General features: G+C 38.9%; 3 protein-coding genes across 5 annotated transcripts in view; 2 read left to right on the top strand and 1 right to left on the bottom strand.

The window, feature by feature from the left end:
- The first annotated feature begins 448 nt into the window (after positions 1–448).
- On the top strand, positions 449–12,515 carry cnih2 (cornichon family AMPA receptor auxiliary protein 2). Of its 3 annotated transcripts, XM_010781528.1 has the most exons (7): positions 449–938; positions 1,755–1,975; positions 3,938–4,006; positions 7,221–7,268; positions 9,247–9,359; positions 9,439–9,582; positions 11,068–12,515. In XM_010781528.1, the coding sequence occupies exons 2-7, from the start codon at positions 1,880–1,882 to the stop codon at positions 11,156–11,158; spliced, it is 561 nt and encodes a 186-aa protein (XP_010779830.1). In that variant the 5' UTR covers positions 449–938; positions 1,755–1,879; the 3' UTR covers positions 11,159–12,515. The 3 variants fall into 3 exon arrangements, with proteins under 3 accessions (XP_010779830.1, XP_010779829.1, XP_010779831.1); XM_010781527.1 differs by having other exon boundaries at positions 449–1,975; XM_010781529.1 differs by having other exon boundaries at positions 449–1,975; positions 9,750–11,161.
- Positions 12,516–17,728: 5,213 nt separating this feature from the next.
- LOC104954430 (delta(14)-sterol reductase) lies at positions 17,729–22,793 on the bottom strand. The gene is made up of 6 exons (XM_010781537.1): positions 22,785–22,793; positions 21,126–21,245; positions 20,215–20,383; positions 20,042–20,122; positions 19,754–19,876; positions 17,729–18,381 (listed from the first exon to the last, which is right to left on the bottom strand). Exons 1-6 carry the CDS (start codon positions 22,791–22,793, stop codon positions 18,221–18,223), a joined length of 663 nt encoding a protein of 220 aa, XP_010779839.1. The 3' UTR covers positions 17,729–18,220.
- LOC104954429 (FERM domain-containing protein 8-like) overlaps positions 22,792–22,964 on the top strand; it is a 3,847-nt gene continuing 3,674 nt past the window's right edge. Inside the window, exon 1 of the mRNA XM_010781535.1 lies at positions 22,792–22,811. Coding sequence (XP_010779837.1) covers positions 22,792–22,811 — 20 coding nt within the window. The remainder of the gene's footprint in view (positions 22,812–22,964) is intronic.

Here is a 22,964-nt window from a genome sequence, read left to right as displayed (position 1 = left end):
ATGTCAAATAAGATGATACAAGTGGTTTCTAAATCAGGTTAAAAAACACCAAAGGGAATATGAGCAATTTCAATAGATGTTAAGTGAAATACAAATAGACGGAATCATTTTAAAAAGTGACAGTTGATTGAGAGCAACACCCTCTTAGAGCACATTTCGATGACATGATGGATTCCTGAATACTCTGGTGAAAAGAAAGGAGAGAAATGGAAAGAGAGACACAGAGAGAGAGAAAGGCAGACTAAAGGAAAAACATTTGCAGCCTGCCCTGCCCCCTCACCCCTCCCTGGGGAACAAGAGATTATCCAAATGTATATATGCAAGACAGAGGGAAACAGACTGACAGAGAGGAGGAGGAGAGAGAGAGAGAGAGAGAGAGAGAGAGAGAGAGGGAGAGAGAGAGAGGAGGGAGAGGGAGGGATACACAGCGACACGATTGGACGAGCGTTAGAACATCAAGCGTGATAGAAATATTTCTCTCGCAGTCTAAGAAATAGAGGTAGAGACCGACAGGGACAGCAGACTCAGCTTTTAACGTCTCAGAAAGAGACTTAAAGAAAGAGGACACAAAGGCAATAAGGAAAGGAGGAGACAATAGAGAGCTGGACTGATTGACTTATGACTTCTGAGGGCTGTGGACATTTTGGCTTGAGAACAGAAGAGATTTCAAAGTCAGAGTAAACGCGGCTCAACATGTAGATGTTCTGCACGTTTCTGGTTAAATCTCCCCCCCCCCCTTTGCCTCCTCCCCAGACTTGAATCATTTACCCTGCACGCCAGTCAGCAGAGACAAATCTAAATGTGTTTGGATAAATCTGGGGGATGCGTCTGAGAAGAAGATGCACAGAGAAGAAGTGTGACATGGTGCCGACCCAAATTGACAGAGACGAGGAAAGAGAGGACTGTTCAGGGGCAGACTCGTCTCCAACCAGACACAGGTATTCTCTATTTGATACTACGATCAGTCAGACAAAAATGTTTAATAGAACTACAGTCCATATAATACTCTAATTTTGTAATTCTCAGTCTCTTTGATGTGTGTGTTTGGCTTTGTAATGTTAAATAGTTCTTTCATTTGAAATTTTAATTTGTACGGCTTCATTATTTTATTATATTATAGTATTTAATAGAAGAATCACCAGTAATTAGCTTTGTGAGAATGTAACTGTCTAAAGTGCAAAGCAATACCGTGTATCTTCAATACATTTGCAGATTCATGTTCCAATAAATGTAGTAATAAAATAAGTAATACTTAGGAGGCTGTCTCTGTAAACTATAACTCACAGACAACACGCCTCTGGTTGTCTACAACTGGATCAAATGCGTCATTAATGGTGTTCTTGATTTAGAGTAACAGATTAAGTGAAAGCCATACAACTAACTGCTGAACTGTCACAAGCCATAACCATCCAATACTATAATCAATAATAATAAAACGCAGCGCTGTGCTTAGTATCAATGAGAATCCTGTGGTCAGCCTGTCACTCACACACTTTGTTGCATTTGTTAATGTGAGGAGAAAATGTGTAGGCTCTGTCTAGAGAGAAACTACATGAAGATGGAGGAGGAGGAGGAGACAGACATTTTGCCTGTCAGAGACTAAAGAAAAAGGAGCAACTAGAGACAACTGTGGCTGCTAACAGACTTATAAGTGCTTCCTAAATCACCCTGCTGTCAGATATACAAAAAGAGACAAAGACATGACTGCTGGGTATTGATTGTGACTGAGTGCTCTACCTACTTGGACAATACAGCCCCTGCTCGCAGCAGAGGGGGAGACAGAAAATAACCTCTACCTAAGAGGCAGGCAGTAGCCACAGAGAGAAAGAGAGCAGGGGAGAAATCCTCTTCCTCTCTATCGACCCATCTCGTCTTCAGGATGGCGGGCTCAGCCATGGCATTCACCTTTGCGGCCTTCTGCTACATGCTCACCTTGGTGCTGTGCGCTGCCCTCATCTTCTTCGTCATATGGCAGGTGAGTAGCACTGGAAGCAGAAATGTATGGTCTGTTAACGCTTCCTCCCACGCAGGCAGACAAACACATCCGCCTACACAAGGTTGTACAACACCAACGGGCATACACACACACACCTCATACACACACACACACCTCACTCAGGTACTCAGGAGGCACAGTAATGGCATGCATAAATGTTTCCAATCTCAGTGTAATTGTACCTTATATTTGACTGACATTTCAAATTGCCTCTTCGAAGTCAACAAATGCCACTTTATACCCTTCAATTTCAACACCTACATGAAACTGGAAATACATAATTAGTTGAAATAGACCAAAGTGTTGCAGGAGTTGAAAAACATTGTGTTCAGTCTGAATTCCTTCACCTATTTCCGTACAGTAACATGCAGGTTGATCAACAGTATAATTACCTGGAGCTCGTCTGACACCCCTCTACAGTAGGCGACCTGTCATCCCAGAGAACTGACAAACAGTTCCTCAAACAAGATGTCCAGGCTTCAGCAAACTGCAGCAAATGAGTACAGGGAGAAAGCAAACCTCAATAATCACACATCTCAGTGCCAGGCTGTTGTGAAGCTCTCTGCTGGCGGCATTTTGAGTGAAATTTGCACAGATATGGCCGCACACCGTTGCACTCGGTTTGCTCGTTTACTCAAGGGCAGGCTGAACAAACACTTGAAGCTTTAATCTGCCACCTTTCAGCCTTCAAACCCACGGAGGCAGGAATAATGTGAAATACATCATTATGAACATTAGACTTGAAATGACTGACATACCAATTGACTAAGTGGGTGTGACTCCATGTGAGTCAGGCAGTGTGTCTGTGTGAGAGAGAGGTCTGGCTCAGCGTTCAACCATGTGATCCAAACGCTTATCAAAGTAAGATGATGTCCACCCCTTCCCCCAGTCCGCCTCTAACCACTGGTCCAGCACACCAAATCTACGTGGCTCCCAACCAATCAGAACGTTTGTTCACTGCTATAGTAACCATGGAGCCCACTGAGGGGCTCACCGTGTCGCCATGGAAACTGCATCTGTTTACAACAGTGTGAAGGAAGACCAGGGAGAGCCCTATAGACTTGTATGGGGAAATTACCAGCAGGGCTTTCTTCTATTTTAAACTGGATCTGTCATTGTTGATCAGCGAATCAGACGCTCTCTTATCTGTGAATAATGTCTGCTTTTATAGCTTCTCAATGAGCCGACAAAGAAAAGCTCCACTGTTTAAAGGCTCCACTGATGATAAGCACAGTGGGTGGCCTTTACACCAAGACTTATTAGTATTTTTATGGAGCCATTAATCAGCGAGAGCTGGAACAATTATCCTTCATACTCCCTCCCACACAGGGAGCAGGGGGAATGATTGATACATATATGAACCATTACGTTATTTTCTCTACAGTGACCCTCAATTCCATATATGGTTATTTATTCTCATACATACTCATAGAGTTTTATATTTCAAATACAACAATTTTTTCAATGTGAAGTGATTTCAGATTATTGATAAATAAATGATGCTTTTCCCTTCACAGCTGTCAATGCCCGGGTATTTTCACATCATTTCCCATGTGAACAAAGTGTTCATACTTTATCAATATACACTGGTTTATTATTATTATTTTAGATGAAAAACAGGAAAAAGGGGTAATTCTAGCTCCTTGGGGGACTTCATAATGACACATGAGCTCTTACAATCACAGTATGTATGCATTTAGCATTCGATCGAGCAAAGTGCGCGATGTGGCTGCAGCTGCACCAGAAGCAGTGGGTGTGCAGAACAGAGAGCTACAGTACGTGTTGAACAACAGGCTGAGACAGGAATATTTCTCGAGAGCGTGCAGTTGAAAAGACACCAACTTTGCCTCTATTTGATATACAGTTGCAGAATGTGCATTCATTAGTGCCCTGAAGGAAACCCATTGAAAGAAAACAACTAACACGTATGTTGTTTTTCAGATCATTGCATTTGATGAGCTCGGCACAGACTTCAAAAACCCCATTGATCAGAGCAATCCCACCAGAGCGGTAAGAACCATGCTGCTTCACTTCTTTCAAGCTGATCAAACCCTTGTGTGCACACAGGAATCCCACCTTTTCATTTCCAAGAAGAACCTTTACTGAACTACACATAAATGCTGCAAACAAATCCAGGGTTTTACCCCCAAAACGTTGCATTTGACCTTTAATCTATCAGCAAATATTACACATGTAGAAAAAGCAGAGATCAAAAGCAGAGATCAAAACCTCCTTAAAACACACAGACAGACGTTTTTACAGATGACCCCTCTATTATCCTAAAATAGCAAGCACCCCTTTATATAAATGCAGTTTTGTGTTTTTGGAATGAAATCTTTCAAATGTTTTATTCAGCTGCAGTTAGTCGTTTAAATGTTTGTTTTCAAGGAAAACTTGTTTGTATGCAGATTGAGACAATCAACCTTCTTTAAATACAAAAAAGAGCAATGAAAATAAAGCTTCTGTTCACACAATTAAATACTCAAATAAGCGCATATACTTGGTTTCCCTCACTGTAACACAAACTAAGAAGTCACATCTGAAAGTCTCTGTCTCATTCCTTTGCAAGAACAGACAATATCAGCACCATGAGTCAATAACGACTGCCATTATTCATTTAGCAAGTTAACAGCAGCTGTGAATGTCTTTTTCACAAGTTAGCTAATGTTCCAGCAATCATGTGAACCTGCATCTGAACTGCAACGTGAGAGTGATGAGGAGTGGGAGAGGAAACTGTGAAAGCAGACCGGGGGTGTGGAGGCACGCCGCCAGCTACAGGGGGGTGGACACAATAACTGCAGCACCTGTACAAAATATAATGCAACTGAAAACAGAAGCTGTCCAAATACTGATGTTAAGGAGTAGATGTTTTATTTCTGACTAATATAAATCATTAGAGGACAGGTTTGCGTTTTCCCTATCCTGTAGTGTGTGGTTTGTGTGCATGTAAATGGTCTGCAAAGGCTAACATCCAAAAGTTCCCTCCAGAGGGAGTTTCTCTCTCACACACTCAAACCTCTGCCTGAAACGCCTCCAATGGAATCCTTTGTTTACTTCCGTAACATAGTGAGATCACTAGGTAACTCTTCTATTGGCTATAATCCACCATTGTACGTGATAAGCTAAGGGAGGGACATCTCTAAGCGGTTGATCAATCACAACAGAGCAGACCAGCTAACCAATCAGAACAGACCGGGCTCTGGTTTCAGAGAGAGGGGGAAAGAGGTGCTGGGGGAGGGGCCCATTTCATCTGTACATGTCACCATGTGAGATGTGTTCAGATAGAATATAAATTGCTGGTGTGTTCCACTAATACCAGATTCAATAAACTGCCCAAACAGAAGAAAACATACCTGGCAACAGCTTCGGAAAATAAACAGCAATTATTTCAGATTTTAGTGAAGAGCAATGTCGTAACTCAACTGCTGCCGTCTGTGAAAAAGACGTGTGACATTCAAAATGAACACAACAGACTAACCAACACGTGTTTCCTCATCAGGTTCCTGTGGCCTTCCATCACAGTTGCAGTATAAAAGAGAGACAAAGTGTTTGGCTGCTTGACAGAGGAGGGACTGAAATGTAGTGTTATTCCTTCTTGCTAAGCCTTTGAAAAGAGCTTGCCAAATTGCTGCAGTATTTTACCTCTCTCCATTAAATAGCACATTACAAAAGTCAAGCCCTTGGCCTTTCCTTCATTTAAAGCTTTCTTTATTGGTGAAACCAGTTGAATCAATTATATTGTTCTTCACTGCCACTTAAATAGAGTACGTATTATTCTCTGTTCTTGACTACTCTCTTTGCCGTTCATTTCTTTGACTTGTTATGCACACTGTGAAATGTCCCCAATGCGTTTGATTCATGTCTAAAGTCGTGTTTCGCTTGTTGCAACAATAACAAAATGCATAGTGCAGTGGATGACCCGTGACTAATTAGGGCAGTTTCCAAGTTGTAAATCTAAACACAGTTACAGGAGGACAATAATTTGTAAGTGCGATTACTAACCATAAAATGTCAAATAATTCAGCCGGCACGTAAAATTAAATTCTAAACACTTTGTCTCGGGGAGAAAATTGAAGAGGCACGTAGTACATTCATGGAAATTAAGAAAAAATTACTTTCATAAAGAAAGGAGCTAACTTTACACATCAGTCCATTGTTGTGGTCTTCACATTTCAAAGTGTCATTGAAGGACAAAGCACGCATAATAAGAAATTGACAAAAACCAACATCTGCAAATAGACAGTGACGTTGGAGAGCCGGCATCGGTCTTGCATGCTGGATGTTGTGGATTCAGGGCAGAATCTACTTTCAGGTCACCGAGGGAGTTTGAATTCATGTCCACAGTTTGAGAGAAGGTGCAGTCTGTGCCTCAGGCCAAAGGGAATCGACATCACACTAGCCTCCATTCTGGAAGCCGACATCCTGTAACTTAGACAGATGTCTTAATATGTCACGAAATGAGTAAGAGAGTCTTTCGAGCTGAGGCTATCTATAGCATATCAATGCTGCTTATCCAATCACAGTGAATGAAGCAAAACAAATAAAAGATCCATCTGGTAATTACCTAGGATATTGGTTCTTTTCTTTGGTATTGAGCAGAGAATAATGTAGATTGATGAATTACAGCATAACATCTCATTTGCCTTGCTAGCTAATGAATAAACACCCAAATAAAAGATCAGCGTAGAGGCCCCTAGGTGCTGGAAGATAAATGGCTTTCATTTGGAGAAAATGATCACTGAGCCCTCTCAAAGCTCTCAGGATACAAGAACATTTGATCTCGACTGAAAATGGCTGATGTTCTTTATGTGTTGATGGAAAATATCCATAAAATTGGCTTTCTCGACAACCCATAATTACATTTTTCGCTTAGTTGCAAGGGGATTTTTTTTTGTCATTATATAATTGAAAGTAACTTAAGAATTTGAAATGGAAAATGACGTTGTTTTGGCAGCAAGTTATTATTTATTATATGTATTTTCCAGCCATATCTGTAATCATAGCCATAGCACTGACATTTAGGCAGGATTCTCTTTGTGTTTGAAAGCTCTCATCTGATCTAGCTTTTGCATATTGTTGATGCGTCAGTGAAATATGTCAACAATTGTCAGCTTTAAATAAAAGCATGTGTTATCTCTGCCTGGAGATTTTCATGGGAGATACAAGAAGTAGGAAGGATGAAGAAATATGCAGACCATTAACCAGACTTTCCTTACATTTGCAGAGGGAAAGGATTCTCAACATTGAAAGAATCTGCAACCTGCTCCGCAGAGTGAGTAATCTTTTTTTACTTCTTTTTTCTGGTATGTTTTTGTTTTGCTGCTGGTGGATGACTAAAACAGAGGGGCTTCACGCATGACCATTTGACTTTCTAGCTATTGTGAGGACCATGACGCACTCTGATTAATGTCACATGTAGCTTTTCTGTACTGCCCACCATCAGCGCTCTGCATTCACACAGAGATGGACATTCAGTTACTGTACACCGTCAAGGTTCTGTGTGTTGTGATGGATTTCTGTTTCCATTTCGAGGCATTCAGAAAGAGAACTCGATGTCCCTGAAAATAAATGTGACTTGCTGTGGAGGCCATTTTGACAATTTATGTGTTGAAAAAAGTTTTAAATAAGCTCAACTAATCATTAAAAAATAGAACAGTAAAGGTTGATTTATTAGAGATGGTAGCATGCTAATGGTAGTGGTCCACATACATTTAAACAAAGTATAGTTTCATCTCATAAGGTCAGAATCACAATTTGAACCATAATGCATTTCAATTGTGTGAAAATAGTTTTTTTAATGATTTGAATTAAGAGTTTGTCATGGGATACACTGGGGTAGTAGATAATGCTTAAAACATAAAGAATACATGAATGTGTTTAAAATAACAACATTTTCTTAACTTACAAAAAGTGGAACTGAAATGTTTTATTTATTTTGACTTATTGAAATGATTCTCAAAATAATTGAGGATTATGGAATTACATAAATAAGTTATAATAGCTTATATAAAGTCATTTTATCATTTAATACCACCACAACTTTTCAATTAATATTAAGTTGGTTCAACTCAATAAAGCTTTTAAAGTTCAAAGCAAATGATGTTGGTTGTATTCAATAAGTTTGGTTAGACAGAACATACTTGTAGGATCAACTACAACCCTTCAATAATGAGAAGAGTTGGAACTACTTAAAATGATATTGTTTTGCCACAGAGTTGCACTGAAGGGAGCTTATGTGTCACAAATACTATATACCCACTCCACTACTATATCATTGAAAAAGAAATTAGAGGACACATTTTTGTTAATTATAGTCTATGTAGGGGAAATGTTATATAACCATAGTCTTTAACTGTTGCAGAGAGAAAAAAAGATGTACACATTACATATTCACAATTGACTTTTAGATTTTTTTATTTTATTTTGACATTTAGTTTGTAATTCTTTATTCAGTCTCAGGGTTAGTCTCAGGGTTCAAGCCAACCCAGCCTTGAGGGTTATTCCTTTATTAACCAATAAGTTGTGTCCCAACAACAATATTGCCAATAAGAGTGGTAACAATTGATTGGAGCAGTTAAAAGTTGCTGTTTAAAACAAAAAGAATGATGCCAATTTAAAAGTCGTTGTTTGTAGAAGCTGTAATAAACATCAACCAAACAGCAGACCAAGTCAGCAACTGGTTTTTCAATAAATAGTTTTTAAAAAGTTGACCGTGATGTCATCCATTGGTTTGTGGCCTCATTTTACAAAACTAGACGAGGTCATCCAGCAGTGAGTCTGCCTCCAGTTTTTCTCACATTTTCGATAATCCAGGGTTACCATTGGGTCTTGACCCATTTCTGCCAATCGATCTAATTGTTTTGTTAGGAGCCAGAAGCGATGTAAATAAAATACAGGTTTCTGGCAAATCTGCATTGGTTTCACTATTCAGACCCTTATGCTGTGTCCACTTCTTTTATAGAACCTATGACTTCTACTTACCTCTCAAAAGCAGTGAACATGTACGTGAAACTATATTTTATCCAGTCTTTTACTATATTTGCATCCGTAACAGCAAGTTATTTGTAACATTTACACCTTCTGTGTGAAAGTCTTTGCCTTGCAGTGTGGTTCTGGTTTTATCGAGTGTATCCAACATCTAGCCCATGCATTTTTCAGTGTTTTCCCCGCAGTTGTTGAAGAGCGATTACTCATGAGTGTTATGTTACGCAGACCTATCTAACCTGCCTCCCTGTGCCTGCTCTGGTTAGTTGGTGGTACCGGAGTACTCCATCCACGGGCTCTTCTGCTTGATGTTCATGTGTGCTGCAGAGTGGGTCACACTTGGCCTAAATGTCCCACTTCTCTTCTACCATCTCTGGAGGTAAGGTCCCATAACATATGTCTGACATGCTTTTGTATATCTGGTGCGCGCGTGAGCCAAAAGTCTCTCTTTTTTCCAGGTTTCTTCATCGGCCAGCTGACGGCTCAGTGGTCATGTATGATCCTGTCAGTGTGATGAACGCCGACATTCTCAATTACTGCCAGAAGGAGTCCTGGTGTAAGCTAGGCTTTTATCTGCTCTCTTTCTTCTATTATCTCTACAGGTCAGTACAAATTCACAATCTTCTCAATTCACAGATGCTTGATTAGGTTTCAGTGATGGCTTTCAGATTTTCTTGCAATGTTCTGTGACCTTAGTTGCAAAAGAGAAGCGCAATTACAGTTTTCTCCGTATTTTCCATCTATTGCCGTGGACTTTTTCCTGCTGAAGTATGGTCTACTCCTTGATCAGCTTCTAGCAGACAGGATATCTGGAGAAATAAAAGGACGTATCAGTAAGAAAGACTCAGAGGAACAAATGGAGACATTAACTCTTCCTCTCTCCATCTATCTTTCCCGACACTGGCTTGGGTTGTCAACAGTCTAACATTGGACAAACACAAAAGACTTATCTGAGTGATTATTTGAATGTAAAGGACTCCATTATATCACTTTGACCCAGACCATGCTGTCAGACGACTGGACAAAGTTTGAAAGGACTGAAACAAAACAGAAAGAGGACGCATCAGGTGTGTTGCCTTTGAACCATTATACGAATCAACAGTACATCTCTGAAGGGCTGGAGTTGTCCCATGCTGCTCTTACTGATCCAGTCGCTCAACTCACTGTGAATCTCCAAACACTTAGGGGCTGGAAAACGAAATAACATGTCTGTATTCTTTGACTTTGATAATGTACTCAGAGCAGGGTTGTTTTATTAAGATTACATGTGCTTAAGATGAGAGCCATCTGTATTATCAAACCACTGCTTTGATTGTGTTAGAGGTGCATATAACTGTAAGAAACAGGTTCAAGTGTATAGGAGGACTTTAAAGCACTGTAAGAAATTGACACGGCTGGCAGGGGAATGGAGATGAACCAACACAACATCTCCTTGACGCCACCCCCTACCAAAAGTCAAATGTCACACTGTATCTAAAACAACGAGGAATAATTATAACTTTGACCGCGAGGGTCAGTGCTTGTGATGTGCATTTCATAATAAGTATGTCCATACATGTAAGGATGTATTTTAGCTACAGGCTTTCCAAAGAGCTTCGTGCTCAGACATTTAATGCCAAAACATATATCTGAAAAAAACATTGTGCCAAATCAATTGGGGCGAGTGAAAGGAAACTAAGAGTGTGGCTTTTTCAACTACATGCTAAGGCACTGTGAAGTTCTGTTCTTTATTTTCACTTTCTGTAACACACATTTCATTTTGGCACAATGTTTTTTAATTGATGAACATTTAAAAAACGTGTAGATCTGTTGTGGGTTTTTTTTTTTTTAAGTGACCTTTTTCCAGTTTATTCTAACTTATCAGCATCTATACTATTGTCGTTTTTAGCACAGCAACTTTACTCTGATGTGAGGTAGAATGTAGAAATCTCATGTACAAGAAGCAATTAAAAACAGCAAACAAGCAATGTGATTGGATTGAGAAGACATTTCCATGCAGTGTTATTTATTTATGTAATAATAGCGAGTGGGATACAAGCGGCAGACGAGACAATTAATGCCTATGACAATGTTTCCGTTTTTCTCAGAAGTGTAAAGGCAGTGATGTCCTCTCATCACGTCTGCAATCATACAGACAGAAGTGAAATGTTGCTGATGATCGAGATTCGTAAACAGTAAAGCCTTTCCTCAACTAGCCTTTGTTATCATGTGTTCATTAGTTTGATCTGTGAGTAGATAAGTGATGGTTCAAATGTGTGATTTTAAACATCAGTAGAAAATACAGAAGATACTGGACCCTGAGAACAAACTGTGTTTGTCATACGCCCGACACGTAGTAAATGGTGGCAACAATTCATTGATGCAAGTTTTAGTATCACTAATATTCAGGATGTTCATTCAACCCTAACTACAGATCACAGTTAAGTAATTATTATTGTTATATGTACATAAATAATTTTCAAATTGTGTGTATGTTAGCCTATGACAGGTTGAACTACATTTCAATTGGAAGCAGAGATAGAATAAGGCTGGCATATTTATAAGTTAGTTGGTGTCAATAAATCCCATGAGAAGACTTAAACCAATGTGTATTTCGTTTTGACTCCCCTATTCTGTCTGTGGACCTCAGACCCAAAATGTGTTACTAAAGTGTGAAAGAGGTTAAAAATATATTATTTAATCTTAAAGGGTAAATCATTTCCAAGCTGGTTACTATTGTTTTCAGAAAATTTCACTCACAGAAATGTGAAATGAAGCATTTCATGGGGCCTATTTTCAGCAGGGGATTGATACACATTGCTGCACAAGTGAGTAGTTACCATTGACTTTATTTGCAGCAGGACCCTGACGCACCAAACATCCTTCTTATCTTTATAGTCTTTTCAAAGGATTCGTTGACATAAAAAAATATCCTCAGTCTTGTCTTTTAAATAAGAAGTTGACTCCAAATTAAACAATGTTTTAAAAAAGAATGCTTTCAAAACAATATTAAAATGTCCTGTGTAGTGACTGCTTCCTACAGTCCATTACATTATGCTTCACCTTTCAGGAAAAATAATAGCCTCAATGATATGCCACTAATTAAAAAATCACCACAAACACAAGTCCTGTGTCGATCACAGTTTGTTTTATGTCACTTAGGAACAAATGAAGGGTTTTAAAAGAACAACTTTTTTCAACCAAACTGCAGCAACTTTAATAATCTTATGTGAGCGTTTTTGCACACAGTACACACTTTGCACACAGTATCAAGACTCTGCCAACAATATGAGTGTATGGAGTCTGGACAATCACTATTAAAGCACAGTAACACGAGGACAACATGAGAACTGCCGCTTGGTTGAATGTCATTATGTAGTTGCTCTAAACAAAGCATTTTAGAAAATTGTATTTGAGTATATCTATTTGTATCCGTCTTTTATACATTTGTCATCAATGTACGCTACAGTGATTTGGTGGATTATTTTATATTTATTAGGTTACACTATGACGTACAGTTAATAAAGCGATTCTCATGCCGTATTCTAATAAAACAGTTGCCAAAAAAATATCATCTCCAAGTTTCTTACTTCCTGTCTGCTGACGGTCAGTGTCTTTTGGCCATCTGTGCGGAGTTTTGCAGACATGATGTTCTGCCAACACCAGAGATGAACTGGAAGAGAGAAATATAACTGAGGATGATGAGGGTTGTTCGAAAGCGAGAATACTGAGTGGTGCATTAGACGGAGGATAGCACACAAAGGGCCACGTCAAAAGCTGTCGAAAACAGCTGCATTCAGAAGTGGTTTCAGAGACATTCACACAAGCTCTTAAAAAGCACCAAAATAACTGAATTCCATGAACAGTTTGCTGATGTAAAAAGAGCTTCTAGTAGAGAGGCGACAAATTGAGGATGATAGCCTTTCATTAATGTCTGCATCACAAGAATACTATACAGAATATCAAATTATAGAGCTCTGGATAGCTATTGGTTTGGATAACAAAAGTAATTTGACACAAAAGAACATGTATATCTCCACAGAAAGAGATTACTGATGAAATGAACACTGCAACTTTATAACATTTAGCATTTTTGACACTTTTGTGCCGGGCAGTTTTCTTTATTCTGCATTGAAATGGATGAAAGGAGACGCAGCAGTTAGTTAACAGTTGAGTCATTTGTAGGGTCTGTAATGTTTGCCAGGTCTAAACAATGATTCAGACAGAGCAACACCAATGGCGTTTTCCCTCTGTTGGAAAAGGACATATCATTCCCTGTCCATTTGCTGTCACCATGGAAACTAAATTGTATTAGAAATTCCGGTTGACTCACTCGGAGGCTCTCACTCTAAAAAAACAGAAAACAATTCAAGTTCACAGGCCTGGGAGCATTTCTTTTCTGTCTCTTTTTAATTCATATTCCATCCGATGCATATGTAACAGGTTCATATATGTAGTCATGACGACCACAATCCCCTTTTTTTTCTATGCATGACACCTGCTTCTCCCAGGATACACACAGCAACATACACACGCAACACATGCATCTGCTTCCCGTCTTGCCTCCTCCCACGGTTCGCACTGTTTCACACTCTCAATCCCGGGCTCTTCCTTTTTCCAGCACCCTCCACCACCATAATTGTCTCAGCGCCTTTCCCTTCCCTCCTACGTCTGTGCTCTCAGAGAGGTGTTACCATGGAAACTGGCTACAACTGATGGAGCTGAAACTTCACGATTGGCATACAATTGGCAAGTGCACGCACAAGGCAGAGTTGCATGCATGCAGACACACACATTGTGTCTATTCATTATAATGCAAGACACTCCGGGATGTTGCATACTATTATGGATGTTCAGACATGCGTACAGAAGAACATACAGTGTATAACGGCAACATTTGAGAGGCAGAAAGCACCATTTCAGGAATTGATTTAATTAAATAAGTGTATTTTGACATGGCTATTGAAGGGTGAGAATGGGAAAAGTGAAAATGACCACCTTATTCACTAATCAAGCCTGGTTATTACATTTACATAAAGTCTATTTACATGTATTGACATGCTGTTGTGTTTTGTTTTTTTGATTCCTAAAATAAAGGAGCCGATGTGCTTGCTGCTGTGTCCAAGGATATGTCAAACCTGTTCACACTTGTGTTATATTTAAACAGCGGATCGTCTGTACATACAGAAACCTGTGACAGTGACTCAGATGTTGTCTCATTTCTATAAAAACCCATCTCTTCTATCTGTAACTAGAAAAAAAATCAATTAATTGCCTTATTTTTTTACAAAGCTTGACATTGTATTTGTCAATAATGTGCAAATTACTTTCTAAAACCAATCACAAAAAACGTCCTTTAAAATGTGTTTATCCTTAAACTAAGAACTAAATCAGCACACCATTTATAAACTAAAGTGTCTGTAGGCACGCTGGTGTCTTTTGTTAAGACAAGTTGTCAATACATTATCGAACTCCTGAAACTTTTGCCAAGATGATTTAAAAACTATTGTAATGGTCTTGCAACTCAATTTAAGATATCATAATAAGATCAAATCAGAACATATTTGAATGGGGGGTTTATATCTGAGGTATCCTGTGCTCCTTTTGCTCTCAGTAAAGACCATGACAGTGTCTTATTTTGCTCCTGTTGACAAAGTATTGTAATATTGATCAATAAAGACTTGGAGGATTTTATTCCTGTTACATTGTTTTACTATTATTACTGAAACCAATCTATCTCTCAATCAGATGCATTATATGTCATGGTATCATCATGTTTTACTGATATGTAAAGTAACATTTATTTTATGAAAATGTCTCACAGTATGCAATACTTTGTATTTTGAAACAAAAAAGAGAATAAAGTCCAATAACACAAAAGGATAGCTATGGACACCACGGCAGGTGCAACAAGTTCTATGAAGTCACATTCATAATGCAGTTCCTTTAGAATCAACAGCAGATAAATGAATCACCAAAACACACAACACAGAGATGTACAACCGTTTTTAAATGCCAACCATGACAATTAGGATTGTTGTACTCACATGTGTCAATTAGAGTCTTGTGCACCAAAAGTCCTCCTCTGCTCCCGCTTCAACTTCCCTGCTGTTCATTTTCATTGCATTACATATAGTCCACTTAGCCTCTCTGTCCCACTATAACCAATCCCAGTTTCAATTTCACAATGACCTCAACCAATACAAACATCAGAAAGGCCTCATTGAAGGCTCCCGAGTGAACGCTGAGCATTTAGCATAGCATTTATAGCATTTAGCATAGCATTTAGCATGCCGGACCCACCATGCATCTGTGTGTTTGATTAAGAGTGGTTAATAGGTGGTGAATTAAACCAGAGATAAATGAATAGAGATATCACTTTTAATTTCAGTCATTTTTTAATATTGCATTGTCGTGCTGTTCACAAACTGCTAGTCCCATCCAGGGTGAGACCACACCCCTTTATGTCAGTGAGTACTTTAATGAACATGCTACATGCATATTTTCTCGTATGTCATCTCTCTTGAACTGTGCCCACCTGCAGCCGCAGACTCGCAGCTTCTTCTCTGCTGTTTGTATCCCTTTTCTTATCTTGTCCGTTTCCTTTATGTGACTTCTATTTTGACTCTGAAACAGATGCAACTTCAAATTTAGCAAAGCATAATACCTCAAATGTGTATAATAGTTTAGTCAAAGTAGCTATTTGTTTGCTTCCCTTCATTGATTTCAACAGCACCATCAAAATTAACAATTGGAATATGCGTTATTATCTGCTAGGTACTATAATAAATTGGTACAAGAGCCGTATAATAAACAACATTGGGGAAAATACACTGAACAAAAATATAAACGCAACACTTTTGTTTTTGCTCCCATTTTTCATGAGATGAACTCAAAGATCTAAAACATTTTCAGGGGGTCTGGGGGGGGTCCGAAAACCAGTCAGTAACTGGTGTGAGGGTTAGGATTAGGGCCCATGGTGGTGGTGGGGTTATGGTATGGGCAGGCGTATGTTATGGACGATGAACACAGGCCACTCGATTCACNGGATTGTTAGAATTATTGGTCAAACTCCCTTATAAGAACTGAGTAAGATATGTAAATTGTAATGTCTAATCTCCCTAATTTAAGTAGCTTAGCAACAATAAACATTTACAAGTCAAAGCATAAGTGCCTCAATCGTTTTCTCAGTCCACACATACGTCGAGACGTCCTATACGAAATTGCTTTATACCCACCAATTTAGTTTGGACTTCACATACTGATTTGGGTATTTAGTTTCTTTTGATTTTGTGATGACGCATTTAATAAATGGAGCAGACAGGTTCTAAAGGATCAAACTACAAAAGAAGCTGACTATAATAAGCGACACAAATAGGTATACTGGAGTATTTGACGGGGGTACTCCCAACCTAATCAAAGCAGAATGCAGACTTGAACCTAATATTACATTGAACAAAAATATAAATGCAACACTTTTGTTTTTGGGTTAGGGTTTAACCCTAGGGTTTTCGGACCCCCCCAATAAAGCAAAACTGCACGTTTCAGAGTGGCCTTTTATTGTGGCCAGCCTAAGGCACACCTGTGCAATAATCATGCTGTCTAATCAGCATCTTGATATGCCACACCTGGGTGGGATGGATTATCTCGGCAAAGGAGAAGTGCTCACTATCACAGATTTTTTCAGATTTGTGAACAATATTTGAGAGAAATGGTTATTTTGTGTGTATAGAAAATGTTTTAGATCTTTGAGTTCATCTCATGAAAAATGGGAGCAAAAACAAAAGTGTTGCGTTTATATTTTTGTTCAGTGTAAATATACAAACAGTACATGTACTTTACATACCTAAAACCTGAGAATATTGTTAGTTATTTCATCATGAATCCAGCCACCATGAAGGCACTGGCAGCATTATACAAGCACATAATTAGCACTAAGTAACATGAAAAACAACACAAATGGCTTGAGTGCTGTGTAAACAAAGCTAGGGGCCAACTGCACTGTTAATGGGCTTAAAGGGTGAATATAAGGTATTAGTATATGCATTAGTGGAGGGCCCTTTCTTACGTATGCGGACACCTCACTGCAATGTGACACACATATTATTTGCAGTGTATATGCACAGGGTTATAATTGAAAAAGGGATTATATGCAAACAAATTGGGGGTCATTTGCAACAAATTAGGTATAAATCTGTTTAAAAAAAGGTAAAAACAGGTAAACTTCACCATTAAAATGCCAAGTTGCTGGCGTTTATATATTATGGAAGATTTACTTCTTAGTAACCACCTATTCAAAGAATTTTCTTCAAGGTGAGGCAGCAGTCCATTCAAAATACGACCACTTGCCTCCCACACAGTGAATCAACCTGCTCTTATTCAATGCTTAAGTAGGAGCACGGCGTTAATGATTATTGAGGCCTTTTTTAAGGAGCCTCTGACAGCAGTTACTAATGCAGCCCATATACTTATTGTTCTCTCAGAGTAATTAGGGAAAAGACCATTATTGAAAGCTGAAGCCTGACAGATAAAGCCCAGCGGCTCGGAGAACGTTTGCCATTAAGGTTTGAACACGTGAGAGAGAAGCCATTTAAGCAGGATGATGATAACAGGTTGGAAAGGTTATTACAAACTCACATAGCTGTTAGCAGCCATCTTCACAGACTCAAAAAGGCAAACGTATAAATAGTCATACAAACATTTCAGCCCCCCGGAGCACTTTCCCGGACATTCACAGTCTGCGAGGTGAATGAAATGATGATGCAAGTGTCATTTTGGGTTTTGTTTATTTTAAATGAATTTTACAAACACGCTTTAAAAAAAAGTAGACATTGTAAAAAAACAAGCATGGTAAAAATGCCTTTTATTAAAATAAGGCACTAATGTTTTTATGGAATTGCATTTCATCTGTCATTTTTCTAGGGTTGTATTTTCCAATTAAAAATGTGTTTTATTTTCTCACGTTTACAAAAACTAATTTTCTTATCTAATTTTTATGAGAAAGAATCCCAAGGCCTGTGCTGTGTTTGGATGTACGGATTAACCATTATCAGACTCCTATGAACTTTCAAAGTCAATATTCAACAACTTAGAAAATAGTGATCCAGTGAACATCATTTTGTATTTAAACATGCAAAAGCACCAGATATTATTTGTGGTCTATGAAAGTGAAAATGGATTCACATTTCAGGTTATTGCTATGAGGACTTGAAGGATGTTGTGAGACAGTTTTGGTCCTTTTCCAGCCACCTGCTCTGCTGTTTAGTAGACATAAGGGAAGATCCTGTAGGGGACACGTTGACAGTATGTGTCCCACGCTAGTCCGTATTTGGCCCTGCACTGTCTCTCATCACGGTCCTCTCGGTGAATCAGCAACACGGCGAAATATATGACATAAAAATAAGGCAGGAGATGTGAGAATCCTAAAGAAAAGACGAGAAAGCATGAAATGTTAGCAAGAGGAAACTAATAATGACAAAGTGAAACTATACCCTATATAATTCACAGAGGACTGTATTCATTTAAATTGATAATGACACCTTTTTCCACTAATAATATCATTGTTCGTGATGTGAATGGCATCAGAGAAGATGTAATCAAGTGTGCATCCTCCTCTGAAAAAAGCTGAACATTTCCTTTTCAATCTGTCAAGAGCCTGAACTGAATACAAGTTTGATTAAGCTCCAAGTGTTTATTCTCCTAAATGCTAATTTGAGTTTTTCAGAATAACACCTTTGTGTCCTTCAGTCAGGGTCTGGATGTGACCACTGTTCCACTTTCATACGTCTGGAATACGCTGTCATGATTTATTTTCTTTTTGATTGTACAGTTTAGCAATATGTGACTTTCTTACAGCAGCATTCAAGGCAGACACTACAGTACATCTCAATTACAAAAGCAGCTACACAAGTGAGTCATATAGAGTTTGAATACCGATGAGCAGAATGTGTCAGCTGTGACAAAAGTCTGACAGCAGCCAGAAGAGGAAGTGAGTTTTCAAGGGAACATAAGGCAGCTTACGGAGGAACAAAGAGAACACATTGTTGCTGTCTCTATGGCTTCTGCATCCCTCACAAACAGGGTGTAATTATCTAATAAGGCAAGGAAGGAAATAAGATACATTTGTGGTTGCTGCTGAAATGTCTTAAAAGGCAGAAATGTCAGAAACTGAAGGTTGGCATAACTGAAGGTTGGCATAGAAAGAATATCAGATTCTTAATTTTGTTCCCCTTTTTTTGTCATGTAGTTCCTGCTTTAAATCAATTATAAATTGATATTTTCAAAGCAACAATGGATCACATGATTATTTTTAATGGGGAAGGGATAAACCCACAGAAACCTAGGTTGTCAAAAATAGCAATATCGATTTAACTTGTTAAATATAGACATATTTGAAAGTTTATACAGCTAAAATACAACAGTTACTTTAGGAATTTAGGATACTAACAATTAGGGAAATTATTTTTTATAGTCTTTCCTTGATCAAGCCATAAACTGTACACAAAAGGCAACAATTGAAAGTAAGATGTTACATTTCAAAATGCTGTTTTCATCACACGTTACACATCGCAATGACGATATATTAAAACACTGTTTTGCACAGCCCTAATACACACATTGGTGCATGCACATTTGTGTTAAATGTCTAGCAATAAATCCATCTGGATACGATAAATCACCAGTCTGAAATTCTCTCATTATTTCTTCTTTCTAACGAAGACTCAAAGAGATCGTGCCATGTCATTGTGGCCTGGATGCAATAAGAGCCTTGCACAGGCTTCAAAGATGTCTTACCACATGGCAGAGACCAGGCGAGGGCCATGAGGAGGTCCCCGAGGTAATTGGGATGACGAACGAGACCCCACCAGCCAGACACCAGCAGACGCTTCCCTGTTGCTGTGGCGATGGTCTCCAATCCTGCGAAGAAACGCGTCAATATTTAGATATCTAGAAGAACAAATCACTTTAGAGATCATACCCAAAGGTATTTAGAGCACGAGTTGAGAAACATACGAATAATTAAGTTGTGAAAGAAAAGTTGGATAATTTGTCTTTTGTTTTATGTTTATAAAAACTACTGACTTGCGACACTTGGATGTGTAGGGTCTCGTCTGAACTGGTTCTTCTGTGAGTTGGATTTTCTGAAGACATAATATCCAATACCTTGTGGCAAAGAGACAAATGTTAACATCACCATATTTTGCCATGAATAAAACATGTTACAGCTTGATAAATAAGCGAGCAAACACGATTACCATTCAGTGCTATAATGGCTGCTGCTCCCAGTGAGCTGAGGGTCTGGGGGTGCACCACCAGGAAGGCCGCCTGCATGCCGTACGTGAAGGGGACCCAGGCCAGGTCCCCGAACACCAGCATGAAGCCAAAACCATCATGCACTATGTCCATGGTGGTCAACACGGCCTCCTGTTTAAACACAACAGTTCATGGCATGAGGGTTATTTGATCTATTATTTAATTTGTTTATTTGACAAGGTCAGTGCACCTTAATAGACATTTCTGTAGATGCAACAGAGTTTGCCAAGAGGCTATTTTTCATCTGTCGTCCCTGGACAGATGTTGTAAAGCATGGGGGTTACTAAGGGGAGGCTAACAGGGTTCGGTGCCTCTTTAACATTGAGCTCGGACCCCCCTGTTGCCCCCCTCCAAAAGAAGAATACAATTTGTGATAGGTATTTTATACTGAACAGAGTGTTTCAAGTGTTGAAATCTTGAACACTGTCTTGGTCTCCTTTTTCCACTCAATGTGCCTCTTCCATAAAAGATCTGGCCCCTGCACGTGTTATTGGTTTAAAACTGCCACTGTTGTAAAGTAGCCCTAAAGACAATGGATTTGAAATGCAAAATAACAAGTTAATACAATCAGAGTCCTACAATACCAAAAAACAAAAACATACGTGTTAAAAAAGCAAGATGGTAGCCATAGGTTATAGTGGTACCTAGAGTAAAGAAAGAGGGCAGTTCAGTGCACTTTTAGGGTTGACGCCAGATCAGATTGATAACTTACCAGTTTATAAAGTAAAACAAAAATAAGAAAATAATAGCTACAAATCTCTCTCTGGTGCGCCACTTTTGAAATATTTGCAGGGGAAAAATCATAATTGAATAATGACAGAAGAATTTAAAGCATGATCTTTGTTTCTGTTACCTCGTTCCACAGAGCGTCCGCCACATACAGCAGCTGGAAACTGTTGACCAGTATCATGGCGAGAGACGGGGACCCTAGGAGCTCCACCTCCTTCATCAGCATGCCCAGGTTTATGACCACCTGAGAGGTAAAAATACTGATTAGCCATCACTAGTTAGGAAACATTTTACACTGGCACTTCCTGGTAGTCAATCTCAATATACGATAAATGGATAAGATGGAAAAAAGTAGTTGTCAGGTCATCTAAAACAGGGGTTCCCAACCCCCGGTCCGCGGAGGTGTTACTGCCGGGCCGCAAAATAGCTGTGAGTTTATCGTAATATTTGCAGAATTATAAATATTTTAAAATATTTTATCCATTTTTTTCTTTTTTTTTCTTTTCTCACCTATACCAGTCATATTATTTCATCCAAAACATCCAAAAATAAATCAAAATTGGTTAGCATAAGGTCTCAGCCTCTCGTGCACAGAGAAAGTTACCGGTGCGCCAATAGGAAGTGGAGCACACAGGAGACAACCGTTGAATCGCAGACTGTTATGTTTATGTGGGGAAATGGCAGTGCATACATTATTTGAGATATATTTCGAACTCGGACTTCATTTTAAGGACATTGCGGCCAGGGGTGTAGAGCTATTTTTTTTAAAACCTCCTTCACTTCATGAAATGGCTGCAGCATCAGGAGGCAGCCTCTGAGAAGTACAGCACCAGTGCGTACACACCGCCTTCACTGTGTTCCCCACTGCAGGCTGCTACGTTTCAACCACACACACCTCTACACACACACACATCGAACGGCCTGATTATTCCCCCTATTCCTCGTTGTATGAAGGAAATGTCCGGTCACAAAGGCGCATGATGTGTGTGTCTATGTGCTCTGCTCAGCTCCGCTGTGTGTGTGTGTGTATGTTCGGTGTGTTTGTGTGTGTCCAACAACGGCATTTGTTTTCAAATTACCATGAACAGTAATTTACACAAATCTGGCCAACTCCATAGGTATGTGGGTGTTCCCAAAAGAAGTTAGTTTAATCTTAATCTCGATGTAGTGCTAAATGCTGTCGGAGTGCACCTGAACGAACGCCCCGGTATGACGTTATTATGGCTGGCAAACAAGCCCAGGGGTCTCCCTGACATTTCAGTTATATCAATATGTGTACAGTGGTCCTAATTTGTTTTAATTGTATCCTGGTTTTAAACGTTGTTAATATGTTTTGGATGCATATTGTTCTATTATTTGTTACATACAATAATAATATTGCCATATTAGGCTATATTATATTATATATTAATATTTGTAAAGCGGTCCTAATTTTTTGTTTGAATTGTATCCTGGTTTTAAACGTTATTAATATGTTTTGGATGCATATTGGTATTTCTTCAGTCTGTTAAATACAATGAGCCTCTGTTGCCACCTGCTGGTGAGTAAATATTAAAATCAGCAAAAATGTACAACCGGTCCGCACATTTTTTTTAATTGTATCTGCCGGTCCTTGGCACAATAAAGGTTGGGAACCCCTGATCCAAAACACTCAGAGACTGACACAAAAACAGCACCCAACACGGTCAAATCCAGAGATATATCGTACAGGTTTACCTAATAAATGTACAATTAAATTAGATCACATTAAAAAAATAACGTTCTAAGATTCCAGCTGTGGTACCTGTTGCATGTCACCTCCTCACTTTCAGCCCTGCCTCTACACTTTTCCTTATTTGAGATTTCATTACGCTGAGATTTTTATCCAAAGCAACTTACAATGAGTGGAATAAACCATGAAGATACCAAATCAGAACAGGAAGAAACATCTTTAAAAAAAACTATACAATTTTACCAGGGAAAA

The sequence above is a fragment of the Notothenia coriiceps genome, unplaced genomic scaffold (assembly GCF_000735185.1).
Source record: "Notothenia coriiceps isolate Sejong01 unplaced genomic scaffold, NC01 NC01_scaffold00023285, whole genome shotgun sequence".
NCBI lineage: Eukaryota > Metazoa > Chordata > Actinopteri > Perciformes > Nototheniidae > Notothenia > Notothenia coriiceps.
Note: the sequence above shows the minus strand (reverse complement) of the source record. Positions and strands in the feature narration are given on the sequence as shown.